This window comes from Hyla sarda, chromosome 7 (genome assembly GCF_029499605.1).
Source record: "Hyla sarda isolate aHylSar1 chromosome 7, aHylSar1.hap1, whole genome shotgun sequence".
Lineage (NCBI taxonomy): Eukaryota > Metazoa > Chordata > Amphibia > Anura > Hylidae > Hyla > Hyla sarda.
In genome coordinates, this window is record NC_079195.1 from 64,410,692 (window position 1) to 64,426,802 (window position 16,111).

The window sequence follows — 16,111 nt, forward strand, 5'->3', positions numbered from 1 at the left end:
TTGGTTACTATGGGCAACTTTTCCTCTGGACAGGTTTTGATAAATCTCACCCCTGGTGTTTTTAGTTCAAAGAGAACTGCCTAAACTGCACACATTCTAGCAAACTCCTAGACCAGTGGTCTCCAACGTGCGGACCGCCAGATGTTGCAAAACTACAACTCCCAGCATTCCCGAACAGCCAACGGCGGTCCGCAGGTTAGAGACCACTGTCCTAGACCATGTTCACATCACATTTTGGGATTATGTTGTCAGTCTGCGTGTACCTTGATGTACCCAGGGCACTCATAGACTAGACTACTAGCCACTATGTTTGTTCTTTTTCTTATACATATAAGTTTTGTCCATGAGAAGTTTTGCTCAAGTATAGCCCAATAATGTGATATGAATGAAACAATAAGAGTGAGAGAAAAAAAAACCCACAAAGTATAAAGATAACTTTAAAACTTTCCATGGTAGATTGGTTTACCAATATTCACACATGACTGAACATCCCTTAGGCTGGAAATCACTTTTTTTTTTTTTGGGGGGGGGGGGGGGGAGGTGGGACGCCAATTCTGCCGTATGGTGTTTTTTTCAGCTTAAAAACTCTGTGGCCAGATGTTAGCTGTAAATCAATGAGAAATCGCTAAATTGTTTTCCTACTTGGCATTTTTTTTTTTTTTATCTTTTTGGCGTTTTTCACTCTTTTATTTATTTTTTTTTGTTGGCTTTTTTTCCGTTTCTTGGCAGTTTTGCAGAATCGCAGCTTGTTGAGCCTATGGCGTTTTTTTCCCTGAAATCGTGGCGTTTTTCTATGGGAGTAAAAAAAATGCCATTTGGATTTTAACTATGGCGTTTTTGCAGGCAATTTTTATTCTCTTCTGGACTTTAGCGATCCAAAAAAGTGATGGAGATACCTTTTTTTTTTATTTATTCTTTTATAAAATTTCGGAGGGTACCATTAAAAAAATTACAATAAAAAAGATACAGCAGTGATGGAAAAAATTGTATTTAATGAAATGTATCTTTTTTATAACAAAATGTTTTATTAATTTTTAAACAGGGATCAATTTATGATTGCAGGCAGGGCACTAAAAATATAGCCGACAATAATGAAAATTTAGTGTGTGTGTTTTTTTAACTTTTTTTTTTCTTAATTTTTTGGGTGGAAATACTACTCCCAGCATGGAACACACACTGTTTCATGATGCAAGTAGTAGTACCTGTACTATTGCGATACCGTTGCGATCCTTCTGTATAATTTATAGATGCGGACGGCCGTTCTTCTATGGTCGCCTGCACTGCTATATATATATATATATATATATATATATATAATATATATATATATACCTATTCGTATTTCCTGCAGAGAGTTGTGATTTGGCCAGATGGTTCCAGCCAATCACAACACTCTGTGGGAAATATGAATATGTGTATATACGTCAGTGCAGACCATAGATTAATCTATATATTATGCAGGAGGATCACAGCGGGTGTCAGGAGTGACATCCACAGCAAACCTTCTTGCCACAGCTCGCATTGATGTGCCATCCTGGATTAGCTGCACTACCTGAGCCACTTATGTGGGTTGTAGACTCTGTCTCATGCCACCACTAGAGTTAAAGCACCACCAGCATTCAAAAGTGACCAAAACATCAGCCAGGAAGCATAGGAACTGAGAAGTGGTTTGTGGTCACCATCTGCAGAACCCCTCCTTTATTGTCTTGCTTATTGCCTATAATTTCTACCTGTTGTCTGTCCCATTTGCACAACAGCATGTGAAATTGTCAATCAGTGTGGACAGTGTAATTTCACAGAAGTGTGATTGACTTGGAGTTACATTGTGTTGTTTAAGTGTTCCCTTTTATTTTTTGTGCAGTGTATTATAAATTGGTTTGCAAGAATTTATGCAAATTAATTTGCATGAAAACTCTGCATAGAAATGTCAATTTTTGTATTTGTTTTCATAACCATGTCCATAAATATTGTATATACTTGACACATCAGCTGCTTAGTACTTTGCAAATATTACACTTCTAGATGGTGGACAATAACTGAATTTTTATTTTTTATTTTTCATTACCACAAGTTACAAGTTGTCTATATAAGATGGCCTCTTAATCCATAATAAAAAGTATATTTGCCATTGCTGCACTAGTGTGGTATTGACACAAATTTCCATGGGTTCATGCTGGGAGCATTTGTGGTCCCTTAGTAGTTTCTGCAAAAAGGAACATTGAACCTGGAACCTTGCAGGTGCCTTTTGGCCCGGAGGGGAAGGGGAAGGTTTGTTGGGGGGCCTCTCTCCTTTCGGAGAAGGGCTTGCGATAGACCGCATCCTTTGTGCACAGTTTTTAATGTAACAAACACATTTGCACTTTTTCTTGTACTTAGGGTAATTCGAGAGCACATTTCTCGGATCTTAAAGTATTTCCATGGGTTCAATTGCAAAATAAAACGGTCCCACACCACTAGGATATCTATCAATGTCTCCAATAGAACCGTTCCGCTCTAGAGCTTGTGACTGTTTAAACAGTTTCTTGCAATAGATGTTTATCAGTATCCAATAGCACTACTGTAGATAAATCTGGCTGTTATATGTTTGGGAGTATTAAGTTGTACCCATATAGGTTGTGTAGATAAATCTACCCTGTCGTCTGCAATTTGGTAACCATTCCTTCGTCCTCTATATATCTCACTAACTGCATACTCACTGTGCTTTGCATTGTGTGCATCATGCTTTTCTGTGTTCTTGTGCTTATTTTGCCTGTTTCTTTACTATAACTGCTGGTTAATTTGTCATGTCTCTTTGTAGTATAACAAACAAGGCAGCTCCACCGAGTGTCCCAAAAAGAGACTACCAGACAGGTAAAAGGACCTATATTCATTCCTTCGAATCCATTCTCAGAATTTTTCCTCTATTCTCGTTCTTGGTACAACATTTTGTGGTTTCTATCTCTAGGTCTGGCAAATGGGGAGGATGATGAATGGTTCAACGATTTTGTAAGAACAATTATTTTATATTTTTATAAACTGAAATCTTAAAAACATGTAAACTTGTAAATATATGTGAAACAAGTTAAATAATGAAAACCTTGACCTGTATAAAGCATTATAACAATTTAAAGGGATTTTCAGAGCCTTAATATTACATTTATTGGTTCAAAATGTGAATATTGTTACATTTTAAAGTTTATCAATGTTTAACTAAATTATTATTAGCGCATATATAATGTGTGTTTTGAGGCTCTTTTATGAAAGAGAACATCCATTTTTTAATAACCCTTTACCATTTCTTTAAGTAAGAAAATCCCTGAATTAAAAGAAATAAATTTCTGTCTTTACTTTAACCTTTTAACAGAATGTTTTGGTCCTAAGCAACAAGATGCATTTAGAAATGTAACACTCATGGTGATTTATTTTTTTTTCTTTTAAATGTACTTTAAAATGTATATTTAATTTTTAAATGTGCAAATTTACACTTAAGAGTTAAACGGGTTCCTCATTTCCCTACTCAGGGAAGTTCCCTAGTCTCAGGAAGTTGAGGCAGCTTGTCAATTTATGTTGACATAGACAGATTTTTTTTTATGTATTGGAGGGGGTTGTTATTACATTTTAGTTTATATGGACTTTTAGGTCCACAAAGTTTTTTTTATTAGAACGTTTTATTATAGAAATCTCCACTGTAACTAGGGCATCTATAGAAGTTCCATTAACAGGAGAGAACATCCTCCCACACTGAACTTTAAGAACTGTGTTTGCTCTCCTAAGCTCTTCCCAGATGGGTGGCACCTGTTTATTGTGTGATCACCGGGTCAAAAAGTGACAGTGCTATTGCACATTTTGTCTTTGTTCCCATTTAGTTTTTGAGTCTCATTTTACTCAGTATTTTTTACCAAACCAGAAAAGGAACTGACACAGATAAAAACTATAATAGAAAGAACTGCACTATTTTATTTGGAACTGCTCCTGGTGTGGGTAAAATACTGGCAAAAATGAGGCTCCAAAAAACTGAATGGGAACATATTATTAAAGCACATGGCCATATGTCCTACATTAACCCCTTAAGGACCCAGCCATTTTACACCTTAGGACCCGGCTATTTTTTGCATATCTGACCACTGTCACTTTAAACTTTAATAACTCTGAAATGCTTTTACTTATCATTCTGATTCCGAGATTGTTTTTTCGTGACATATTCTACTTTAACATAGTGGTAAAATTTTGTCGATACTTGCATCCTTTCTTGGTGAAAAATCCCAAAATTTGATGATAAATTTGAAAATTTAGCATTTTTCTAACTTTGAAGCTCTCTGCTTGTAAGGAAAATGGATATTCCCCCAAAAAAATTTTCACATATACAATATGTCCACTTTGTGTTTGCATCATAAAATTGACGTGTTTTTATTTTTGGAAGACACCAGAGGGCTTCAAAGTTCAGCAGCAATTTTCCAATTTTTCTCAAAATTTCCAAACTCACAATTTTTCAGGGACCAGTTCAGGTTTGAAGTGGATTTGAAGGGTCTTCATATTAGAAATACCCCACAAATGACCCCATTATAAAAACTGCACCCCCCCCCAAAGTATTCAAAATGACATTCAGTAAGTGTATTAACCCTTTAGGTGTTTCACAGGAATAGAAAGAGAAAATTCACACTCTTCATTTTTTACACTCGCATGTTCTTGTAGACCCAATTTTTGAATTTTTAAAAGGGGTAAAAGGAGAAAATTTATACTTATATTTGTAGCCCAATTCCTCTCGAGTAAGCACATACCTCATATGTCTATGTAAAGTGTTCGGCGGGCGCAGTAGAGGGCTCAGAAGTGAAGGAGTGACAAGGGGATTTTGGAGAGTATGTTGTTCTGAAATGGTTTTTGGGGGGCATGTTGCATTTAAGAAGCCCCTATGGTGCCAGAACAGCAAAAAATCTTAACATGGCATACCATTTTGGAAACTAGACCCCTTGAGGAATGTAACAAGGAATAAAGTGAGCCTTAATACCCCACATGTGTTTCACGACTTCTGCATATGTAAAAAAAATTTCAATTTTCACTAAAAAATTTCAATTTTCACTAAAATGTGTGTTTCCCCCCCAAATTTCACATTTTTGCAAGGGTTAATAGCAGAAAATACCCCCCAAAATGTGTAACCCAATCTCTTCTGAGTATGGAGGTACCCCATTATTTGACCTGAAGAGCACTACGGGCGAACTACAATGCTCAGAAGAGAAGGAGTCCTATTTGGCTTTTTGAGAGCAAATTTTGCTCGGGGGCATGTCGCATTTAGGAAGCCCCTATGGTGCCAAAACAGCAAAAAATACCCACATGGCATACCATTTTGGAAACTAGACCCCTTGAGGAACGTAACAAGGGGTACAGTGAGAATTTACCCCCCCCCCCCCCCCACTGGTGTCTGTTAGATCTTTGGAACAGTGGGCTGTACGAAATTTTTAATTTGCACAGCCCACTGTTCCAAAGATCTGTCAGACACCAGTGGGGTGTAACTTCTCACTGCACCCCTCATTACATTACATGAGTAGTTTCCGAAATGGGGTCACATGTGGGTTTTTTTTTTTTGCATTTGTCAAAACTGCTGTAACAATCAGCCACCCCTGTGCAAATCACCTCAAATGTACATGGCGCACTATCCCTTCTGGGCCTTGTTGTGCGCCCCCAGAGCACTTTGCGCCCACATATGGGGAATCTCCATAGTCGGGAGAAATTTCATTACAAATTTTGGGGGGCTTTTTTTCCCTTTTACCTCTTGTCAAAATGAAAAGTATAGGGCAACACCTATTTTTTTACACTAACATGCTGGTGTAGACCCCAACTTTACCTTTTCATAAGGGGTTAAAGGAGAAAAAGCCCCCCAAAATTTGTTAGGCAATTTCTCCCAAGTACGGCAATACCCCATATGTGGCCCTAAACTGTTGCCTTGAAATACGACAGGGCTCCAAAGTGAGAGCGCCATGCGCATTTGAGGCCTGAATTAGGGATTTGCATAGGGGTGGACATAGGGGTATTCTACGCCAGTGATTCTCAAACAGGGTGCCTCCAGCTGTTGCAAAACTCCCAGCATGCTTGGACAGTCAACGGCTGTCCGGCAATACTGGGAGTTGTTGTTTTGCAACAGCTGGAGGCTCCATTTTGGAAACAGTGGCGTACCAGACGTTTTTTATTGGGGAGGGGAGGGGGGCTGTGTAGGGGTATGTGTATATGTAGTGTTTTTTACTTTTTAATTTATTTTGTGTTAGTGTTGTGTAGTGTTTTTAGGGTACAGTCACACGGGCGGGGGAATACAGCGAGTTTCCCACTGCGAGTTTGAGCTGCCACGCAAAATTGGCTGCATTGCAAACTTGCAGCCTGATACTCACTGTAAGCCCCTGCCCATGTGAATGTACCCTGTACATTCACAGGAGGGGAACCTCCAGCTGTTGCAAAACTACAACTCCCAGCATGCACAGTCTATCAGTGCATGCTGGTAGTTATAGTTTTGCAACAGCTGGAGGCACACGGTTTGGGAAACACTGAGTTAGGAAACAGACAATGTTTCCCAACCAGTGTGCCTCCAGTTGTTGCAAAACCACAACTCCCAAACATTCTCAGGCATGCTGGAAGTAGTAGTTCGGCAACATCTTTAGAGCCAGATGTTGCCGAACTACAACTCCCAGCATGCCTGGACAGTAAGGGCATGCTGAGGATGTGTAGTTTTGCAACATCTGGAAGGGCACAGTGGTCCCAAAACTGTGGACCTCCAGATGTTGCAAAACTGCAACTCCCAGCATGCTCAGACGCCAAGGGCTGTCTGGGCATGCTGGGAGTTGTAGTATACAGGGTCCCATTACAGCAATGCATGTCGCTTTATGGCGAAGTGCATTGCTGTAAAGGGCCCGACCGCGGCTGAAGATCTACTCACCTGTCGCCGCCACCTTCATCGACGGGATCCGGGTCTTCAGGGACGAGGTAAGTACCGGGGCCGGGCCCCAGCGCTCCCCCGTCCCCCGCCGCGTCCTCTGGTCTTCCTCCCGTCCTCTCCGGACTTCCAGGGGCCGGGCAGGGCGGGAGGAAGTAACCGCCCCCCCCTGCGATTGGTCGGTTAGCTAACCGAAGAATCGCAGGGGATAGGAGGAGGTGGCAGGCTTGCCACCTCGCTCCTATACTTTAGCATGGTCCTGGCTGTCTGTGACAACTGGGATCATGCAAAATTACCAGGCGGTCGGGTCCCAGAGACCCGATCAGCCCGGTATCGCCGCAGATCGCAAGGCCGACATGGGGGGCCTACATGAAAAAACAGGCTGCTGTCACACAGATCCAACAAAGAAGATTGCAGTACAGCCTCTCTGACTATATACTTTTATCATGTTACCTTATTTTGTAGAATATAGAGGTGGAAATCACACTGCCCTGCCAGCAGTTAGAGATGATACTAGAGATTCCTATTTCTTCTCCATCTGGTCCAGGCCATCATGACTATTTCTTCCAGCCACAATTCTTCACTGTTAAACCTGCAAAACAAATCTATTAGGCTCTGCACTTTTCCAGCATCAGCTCCAGATTCCCCTTTTAAAAGTGCAGAGGAAAACAGGGTGTATAGGTGTAAAGGGGTAACAGAGGGGTGTAGAGAAGTGTACATGGGTGACAGGTATATGGAGGGGTGTACATGGGTGACAGGGGTTTAGAAGAGTGTACATTGGTGACAGTGGGGCATAGGATGTGACAGATGGGTGTAGAGGGATGTACATCGGTGACAGATGGGTGTAGAAAAGTGTACATGGGTCGGACCCCTGTGATCAGATGCTTGTCCCCTATCCTATCTTCTTTAAATATTTTGTTATTAATAACTTTACAATGTCCTGACTTTTGCTTGGGTCTAAGGCTTCTGACTAATATGGTTAGGGTTTTTGTGGTTGATGTTTGAAATGTTATTTTGTTTTTTGCCTCTAACAAAGGAAAGTGACTATGACAGCCCAGATGAGCATTCTGATAATGAAACCTATGTGGTCCCTTCAGACGATGAAAACTATGAACCTCCACCGAACGACAATCATGTGTTGCCATCATCCTTTAAGACCGTGGCGGGAAACAATGGATATGCAGGTATCTTCATTGAGGGAAATAAAAAAAGGCTTTCTTTAAAGACTAGGGATACGTTAAACCCCTTAACGACCAAGGACGTAAATGTTATCAGCAGCCGGGGACCCGCCGGTAATGGCCGACATCCGCAATCGTGCGGATGTCCGCCATTAACCCCTCAGATGCCATGATCAGTACTGATCACGGCATCTGCGGCAATGCGCATGTTAAAATAGATGATCGGATCGCCCGCAGCGCTGCCGCGGCGATCCAATCATCTGTAATGGCGGACGGAGGTCCCCTCACCTGCCTCCGTCCGTCTCTCGGCATCTCCTGCTCTGGTCTGAGATTGAGCAGACCAGAGCAGAAGATAGCCGATAATACTGATCATTGCTATGTACTATGCATAGCACTGAACAGTATTAGCAATCAAATGATTGCTATAGATAGTCCCCTATGGGGACGAAAAAGGAGAAAAATGTAAAAAAAAAAAAAAAGGGGAAAAATCCTCTCCCCCAATAAAAGTGAAAATTGTCAGTTTTTCCCATTTTACCCCCATACATTTTTCACCGTACATTTTATGGTAAAATGAGAGGTTTCATTACAAAGTACAATTGGTCTTGCAAAAAACAAGCCCTTATATGGGTCTGTAGATGGAAATATAAGAGTTATGGATTTTAGAAGGCGGAGGAGGAAAAAACGAAAACTCAGAAATAAAATTGGCCTGGTCCATCAGGTCAAAATGGGCTTGGTCTTTAAGGTTCTAAAAGGGAAAAATATTCTTTACTTATGTTAGGGGTTATGTTGAAGTTAAAAATGTTGCACTAAGTTTGATTCTGCAATCTTTATTCCTTCATTCATTTCACACACCTAATGTCTCATGTGGGTGTGTCATATATGCTAGATATGATTTCTGTGTGTTCAGAAGTCTACAGTTTGCTAAGGCTGCTCTGGTTTCTCTGTATAATTCTACGCAGCTCATGTGATTTTTTTTTTCCCCCCCTGCCAACTGCCTTTAAAGGGGTACTCCGGTTGAAAAAAAAAAATGTTTTTGTAAATCATAGCCAGAAAGTTAAACAGATTTGTAAATTACTTCTATTATAAAATCTTTACCCTTCCAGTACATATGCTGCTCTGGACAGTTCCTGACACAAACAGAGGTGTCAGCAGAGAGCACTGTGGACAAGACAAAACAAAAAAAAAAGAATAGAATTTCCTCTGTAGCATACAGCTGCTAATAAGTACTGGAAGGATTAAGATTTTTAAATAGAAAGTTAAACAGATTTGTAAATTACTTCTGTCACCAGTTTGTTTAAAAAATAAAATCCACCGGAGTACCCCTTTTAATGTGTGTTTCTTGCATCTCTACAGCCTATGTAAGCTGCCTTCCAACTCTCTACATTCTGAGCTACTTTGTAGAAGCACTTCTTCTTGCTGCTACCCATTCATTTTCATTTCATTCAATTTTATTACTTTTCCCTGCCTGTTTGCATGTCTGTTAGCTAAAACCGAGGACTGTGCCCACAGATTTTTTTGCACATATATGAAGGGAAATGTTATCATTATGTTTTGAGGGTTTTTATTTATTTTTGGCTCAGTTGCTTGGTGCAGTAATTTTTTGCATCAAAAAGCCCTCCCTATTTTGCTTTCATAGATTTCCTAACAGTCTGCTTGTTGGTGAGTGTATTGGGTTGGTTTTGGATGTGTGTCCCTCTGCCTTCAGATGAGTTATTATGGCACAACTTATGTGAAATTGCGCACATGAAATCAATACTTTGTCAGGACAATTTACAGTGAGAAGTTTTTTTAGATTTTTTTTTTTTCCCCCCGACATGAACCCATAATGAATTTGTCGGGTAAATTCAGAAAATGCTAAAAAATCTAAAAACCCTACAAAATATGTTGACTTTCTATTTAGTAAATCTGGGTCAATCTGTGAAGCCTTTCTTCTGACTTAACCCCTCCATCTTTCCTCCATGATAGAATTGTCATATTTCATGGGAGGGCAGTTCAGCATGTGCCATTCCTTCATTGTTTAGAAAGGTACATTGGCTTATATGTAGTAGCGGCTGTGCATGTTATACCAATATGACACATTTAGCAGTATCCTACTCTATCTCTACCATATATAGACCTGGATTTCTCCTTTTAAGGATATGTACTGGTCATGCCAATGGTAATTTTTTCATTTGTTTTTCTTAGCATAGTTTACTTTATAAAACTTTTGCTGTTGTATTATTTTAGCTCCTTTTTATATCAATAATTCTGTTTTACCTCTTTCATCAACAGATAAACAAGCACCAGAATCAATGAAGATGCACATGAGGCCAGCACCCAGATCACATGAGCCATTTCCAAAGCACCAGCAACCTTTACCTCCTGTTTCCAGTCGACCTCCTACAGCAAGTAAACCCTTCCCTAAGCCAATGCCTTCTCCTAGACATCAGCCACCACCAATGATGAGAATGCCAGCAAACATACCACAACCACAACTGGACTGTGAAGACGAGGTAAAAAAAAAAAAGTCCCATGTGATGGGACTTAACACATTTTCATCCTATTACGTATACAGTACTTACATCATAGGCTAAATAATATGTTAACATGAAATTACAAATATTTATACCATGAAGCCAAAGGGGTTAAGAAGCTCACTTCATAGACCATGAATAATGGCTGCTTTCAGTAGCCAGGACTCGCCACTAATACCAGGCATTAGCGATCACACCAATGTCTAGCATTAACTCTTTAGATCCTGCAATCAAAGTCGATTGCGAGATCTAAGAGCATAAAATACTGGGATTTCCGCAGTATGATCACATGGTCCCTGACCAGATCCCTAACAGCCTGATCCCTCACCTGCCTTTGTGCCATTGGATCGGCACTTTAAGTATACAGGCAGGGTATATAAGCAGAGCACCAATAACACTGATCAATTATATGCTATGGCGCAGCATTGTACAGTGTTTGCAATCAAAAGATTGCATGTAATAAAGAGGCCGGAAGAAGCGTCACCTGAGGTGAAACAGGCTTGTAGTCTCGTCACAGCCCCTGACATTACCTGCTCCCTCCCGGCACCTGACCTGAACTGATTGATTGCTCCTATGAAGCTCCAATAAAAATATTTATTTTTTTCTGATCATACATGGTGAATGCGACCATCATCTTTCTTTATTTGAATTGTGGACTTATATGTTCTATTATGCCTGGTACGCACCACCTGTTATACAGTACAGCTAGACTAATGCCTTATACTTGTAGACAAGAGGGCATTTTCCCAGTCTTGTGCTCTAGTATCTTGTTGATAGATTGCATGTAATAGTCTCCTATGGGGAAAACAAACAAAAAAATAGCAAAGAAAATGTTTTTAAAAAGTTGTAATAAATATGAATAAGCCCCCTCCCTTAATAAAGGTTTAAATCACCCCAAATTAGTGTGATAGGGGTCAGAAGAAGACAATTTCAAACATACTTATTTACTTACAAAAAGCAGTAAATTAAAGGAAACCTGGATACATTGGGAATTGTTTTAGGTGAGGAGGAAAAAAATGCATCGTAAAAATGAAAATTGGCCCCATTATTAAGGCCAAAACTGACTGCATTAAAAGGGTCTTCCTAGAGCCAGAACAAATATTCCAAGTTAGGGACCTGGCCATTAGGCAGGGGGTAGTAGTCTGGGATTATGTAGTTGTAAAATGACTGCAAGAGTATGAATCTATTCAGCCATGTCCACAGGGATTTCCCCATTTGTTGTTCCCTTACTCACTTACATTGACAGTAAACTTGCTGAGAGACAGGAAGGTCTCACCTCTCAGCCTCTGCTAATCCACATTCCCAGGTAAGTAATTCACTGCTGGTCTAACCAGTTTTCATAGTCTTTGTATATCTGGAACATGTTCCCAAGGTATAACAGCAAATTATTGGTGACTTTCCACATTTACAAATGCACACTTAATGAAAGAGGATATCTATCCAAAACGTATATTTCATATATTTTCTCACTTGAACATAACCTTGTTTGTTTACGGGGTTCTTTGTAATGTGGGGAGCTTTGTGCTTCTCATATTAGAGCTTTAAAGAAGTATAGGGGATAAGTGTCAGATCACGGGGGGGGGGGGGGGGTCTGACTGCTGGGACCCCCGCAATCTCCCACACTGCGCCCCCGTTCTCTGCATGAAAAGTGCGGCGTCGACCACAGCACGAAGCTGCGGTCGACATGCCCCCTCCATGCAGCTTCATGGCAGAGCTGGAGATTGCCAAGAGCAGCACTCCGGCTCTTCCACAGAGCTGCATGGAGGGGGTGTCTCAGCCGCAGCTTCGTGCTGTGGTTGACACGCCCCATTCAGAAGGAGACCAGGGCGCCATTCAGGAGGCCCCCCAGCGATCTGACATATATCTCCAATCCTTAAGATAAGAAATAAGTTTTCATAAACGGGAATTCTTCTTTAAATCCTCTGCATAGATAGAGTTCAATGAATAACTTCTGCCTGCAGATACCCCTAGGAGGAGCTTATGAGTTTAAAGGGAAACTGACATCAGGGTCACATGCACTAACCTTATTATATAGTAGAAACTGCAGGTGACCCTGTTTCTAATGCTTCTTACCCAGTGAAATGGTAATTTCTTCTTATGTGCAATAGAAGCAGGCTGCTGCTGTATGCTTTTTTCCGTCGGCTTCAGATGATAACCCCTCCCTCTTCTAATAACTCCACCCCTTCTATAAGATCCTTTCCGTCACGAACTTACTGAGGAAGTGGAATGAATATTTATGAAAGGGGACGAGTTATCAAAGTGGGCAGGGTTATCAACCGGAGTGGGTGGGTGGGAAAAAGTTTTGTACATAAAGCAGCAGCCCCCCTCCCATGCACATAAAAAGAAAATGGCTGCACCGATTTTTGCCCGGTAACTACTTGTATATTCAGGTTAGTGTGGGTGACCCTGCTGTCAGTTTCTCTTTGAAGGGGTAGTCCACCCCAAAACATCTTATCCCCTATGCAAAGGATAGGGGATGAGATGTCTGATCGCTTAGAGCATCGGGTGCAGAGCCAGAGGCTTGCAACATCACGACCACGCCCCGCACTTGATGTCATGGCTACACCCCCTCAATGCAAGTCTATGGGATGGGGCGTGATGGTGATCACGCTCCCTCCCATAGACTTGCATTGAGAGGGCGTGGCCGTGATGTCACGAGCCACCTCCCTGCATTGCCAGTCAGGTTAGTTCCATGCACCGGATGTCTGGGGTGCCGCAGCCGAGATCGTGGGGGTCCTTAGCGGCGGGAACTCCGCAATCAGACATCTTATCCCCTATCCTTTGGATAGGGGATAAGATATCTAGGGACAGAGTACCCCTTTAAGGTATACTGCTTACATTTTGAACGAACACATAAGATGGTATGAAGTCCTTGCTAGAGGCTGGAAGCCTACAGGCAGCTGGAATTATGTCAATTCAAGGCATTTAGAACAAAGTTCCTACTGCTATACAGGTTATGCAGAAAAATAATTTATCAGTACAGGACGTTGGAACTTAAGAAAAGAAGATGTTAAAAGGTGGAGATTCACTTAAAAACGGCATTTATCCATGAATATTTAAGTAAATATCTATTTAATGACTGCAGAGAGAGATCATGAAAAACAATTGATCCTGCTAAATTAGCAAGATCGGTTAAGAGCTAGTAAACAGTATACAGCCATCTATAAAGAGTGCTGTATACTGTGATTAGAAGTCCATGTCCGCACCTTTGTTCCTGGATCAGCCTGGTCTTGTGTGACATCACTAGAGGCCCAAAAAAAATCTAGTATACACATCTGTGTCCTGGGGTTCTGAACTAGGACACCTGGTTATGTTATAATATTTAGGAATGTTGTGTATAAAATTTTAGTCGCTTCCTAACTGTTTCAGTTTTTTGTTTTTTTTCAGGAAAACTACATTGTACCAGAACCAGAACCGGAGCCCCACAAGGAGACAGTAAAAAATCGTAAGGGCTTTCTGCATCCTAACAAGCATCATTTGCATATCAGTACAATAAGGATATTTTTGGTCAATTTTTTGTTGAAAGCAAAATTCCAAGTGCTGCAGGGAACGGCAATAGATGGCAATGCATTTCAAGCGGATTCTGCCAAAAGAATTAACATTTATTTTTCTTTTGGTGGAGTCTGGGATCTGTAACTTCTGCGGTGGAATATCTGTAGTGTGAATGGTGCAGCAGGATCTCATGGAAAGCAATGGGAGGCTGCTGCACCGTAATTCCTTTGCGGAATTCTGCTTGGAAAATTTGTTATGTGAATGGGCCCTTAGGGGACGTGTGGCTGATGTATGACGACAGCAAAGGGCCGCGAGAATGATCCAGCAATGGTTTGTGTTTCCATCCTTGAGCCTTGTATACGCTTTGTAAATGAGTACTGATAGAAGGGTTTGGCCCTCATTTTAAGCGCATTTGGTGCCCCTTGATAGGGCTCTAACTGTGCTCTTTTCCTTCAGACCCATTGAAGTCAATGGTAGCAAATTCTGCAGGTAATCCGCCCATGTGAACGTATGCTCAGAGGTCCTAAAGCATTTGCCCTTTTCTGACAATGCTCTAATTCAGCCCTCAATATTCTATGTTTGTTACAGCTCCAGTAGTGAACAGACACATCAAACCCATGCCCCCAACCCCTAGAAGGTCTCCCACTCAGCAACCTCCTGAACCTCAAGATCAAGGTAAATTCATGTATTATTACCGTATTTTTCGTCATATAAGACGCACCTAATTTTATAGGATAAAAATCTAGAAAATAAAGATTCTGAACCAAATCCAATGTAAAGTATAGGACAGTGATCTTCAACCTGTGGACCTTCAGATGTTGCAAAACTACAACTCCCAGCATGTCCGGACAGCCGTTGGCTGTCCGGGCATGCTGGGAGTTGTAGTTTTGCAACATCTGGAGGTTTGCAGGTTGAAGACCACTGGTATAGGAGGTAATACTCACGTGTCCCCGCCGCTCCGGACCCGTCACCGCTGCCCTGGATGTCGCCCTCCATCGCTGTCGCCGCGTCCCCGGGGTGTCCTCGTCGCTCCGGAACGTCTCTGCTTCCCGGTATCCTTGCTCTCCATTGCTGCCATGACGTCGCTACGCATGCCGCTACGCACCCCGCTCCTATTGGATGACGGGACGGCGTGCGCGACAACGTGGTGACGACAGAGAGCGCCGGCCTTGCAGGGCATCCCGGCACGGAGCAGACACCGAGGAGGCAGGTAAGGTCCCTCCCGGTGTCCTGTAAACTGTTCGGGACGCCGCAATTTCACCGTGGCGGTCCCGAACAGCCCGACTGAGCAGCCGGCTTAATGTTATTTTCACTTCAGCTTTGATCGCCGCATCTGAAGGGTTGATACAGGGCATCACCGCGATCGTGATGTCCTGTATTAGCCACGGGTCCCGGCTGTTGATGGCCGCAGGGACCGCCGCGATAGGTGTGTATTCGCCGTATAAGACGCACCAACACCCCCCCCCCCCCCCAGTTTTGGGGAAGAAAAAGTGCGTCTTATATGGCGAAAAATACGGTAAACTTAATTGTTATTAAAAGAAAATACAGTATAATCTGTAAAATGGGGATACTATACATATAATTGGCTATTGTCACAAAAGTAAATTGTCTATAACAAACCAAATAGTCTATCCATTTCAAATGGTCAGAAGTGAGAAGCAGTCCTCTAAGTGTTCTTAGTGATATAATGTTGTAAGGTAAAATTGTGTTTGTGATGGAGATTAATATAAGTTTAAGTTTAATATAGAGGATAAAATATAAGATCTGAAACCTAATATAAACAGTGGCAGACCAAAGGGCCTGTGCCGTTGCCAAAAAATGACAAATAAGATAGATAGATAATAAAACAGTACTAAATACACTGACACATACTACTTGCAGAGATAAAATAAACTATGCAGAACTAGTGTCTACCTGGGAGAAATAAATGCTGTCTTATAGACCGGTACTGTTAATAAAATAATTGTTCTTAGTGTTCTTATAAATAGTGTGCAATGGGTCACCTCCCCATATAGATAATATTGTAATTGTCT

The 16,111-nt window shown here is 41.5% G+C and overlaps 1 protein-coding gene across 3 annotated transcripts in view; it reads left to right on the plus strand.

The window, feature by feature from the left end:
* Positions 1–16,111, plus strand: part of BLNK (B cell linker) — a 284,825-nt gene that overhangs the window by 220,746 nt on the left and 47,968 nt on the right. For all 3 annotated transcript variants that reach the window (XM_056529856.1, XM_056529857.1, XM_056529858.1), the window contains 6 exons: positions 2,798–2,850; positions 2,945–2,985; positions 7,932–8,079; positions 10,345–10,565; positions 13,974–14,031; positions 14,667–14,753. In XM_056529856.1, the coding sequence (XP_056385831.1) occupies positions 2,798–2,850; positions 2,945–2,985; positions 7,932–8,079; positions 10,345–10,565; positions 13,974–14,031; positions 14,667–14,753 (608 nt within the window). The remainder of the gene's footprint in view (positions 1–2,797; positions 2,851–2,944; positions 2,986–7,931; positions 8,080–10,344; positions 10,566–13,973; positions 14,032–14,666; positions 14,754–16,111) is intronic.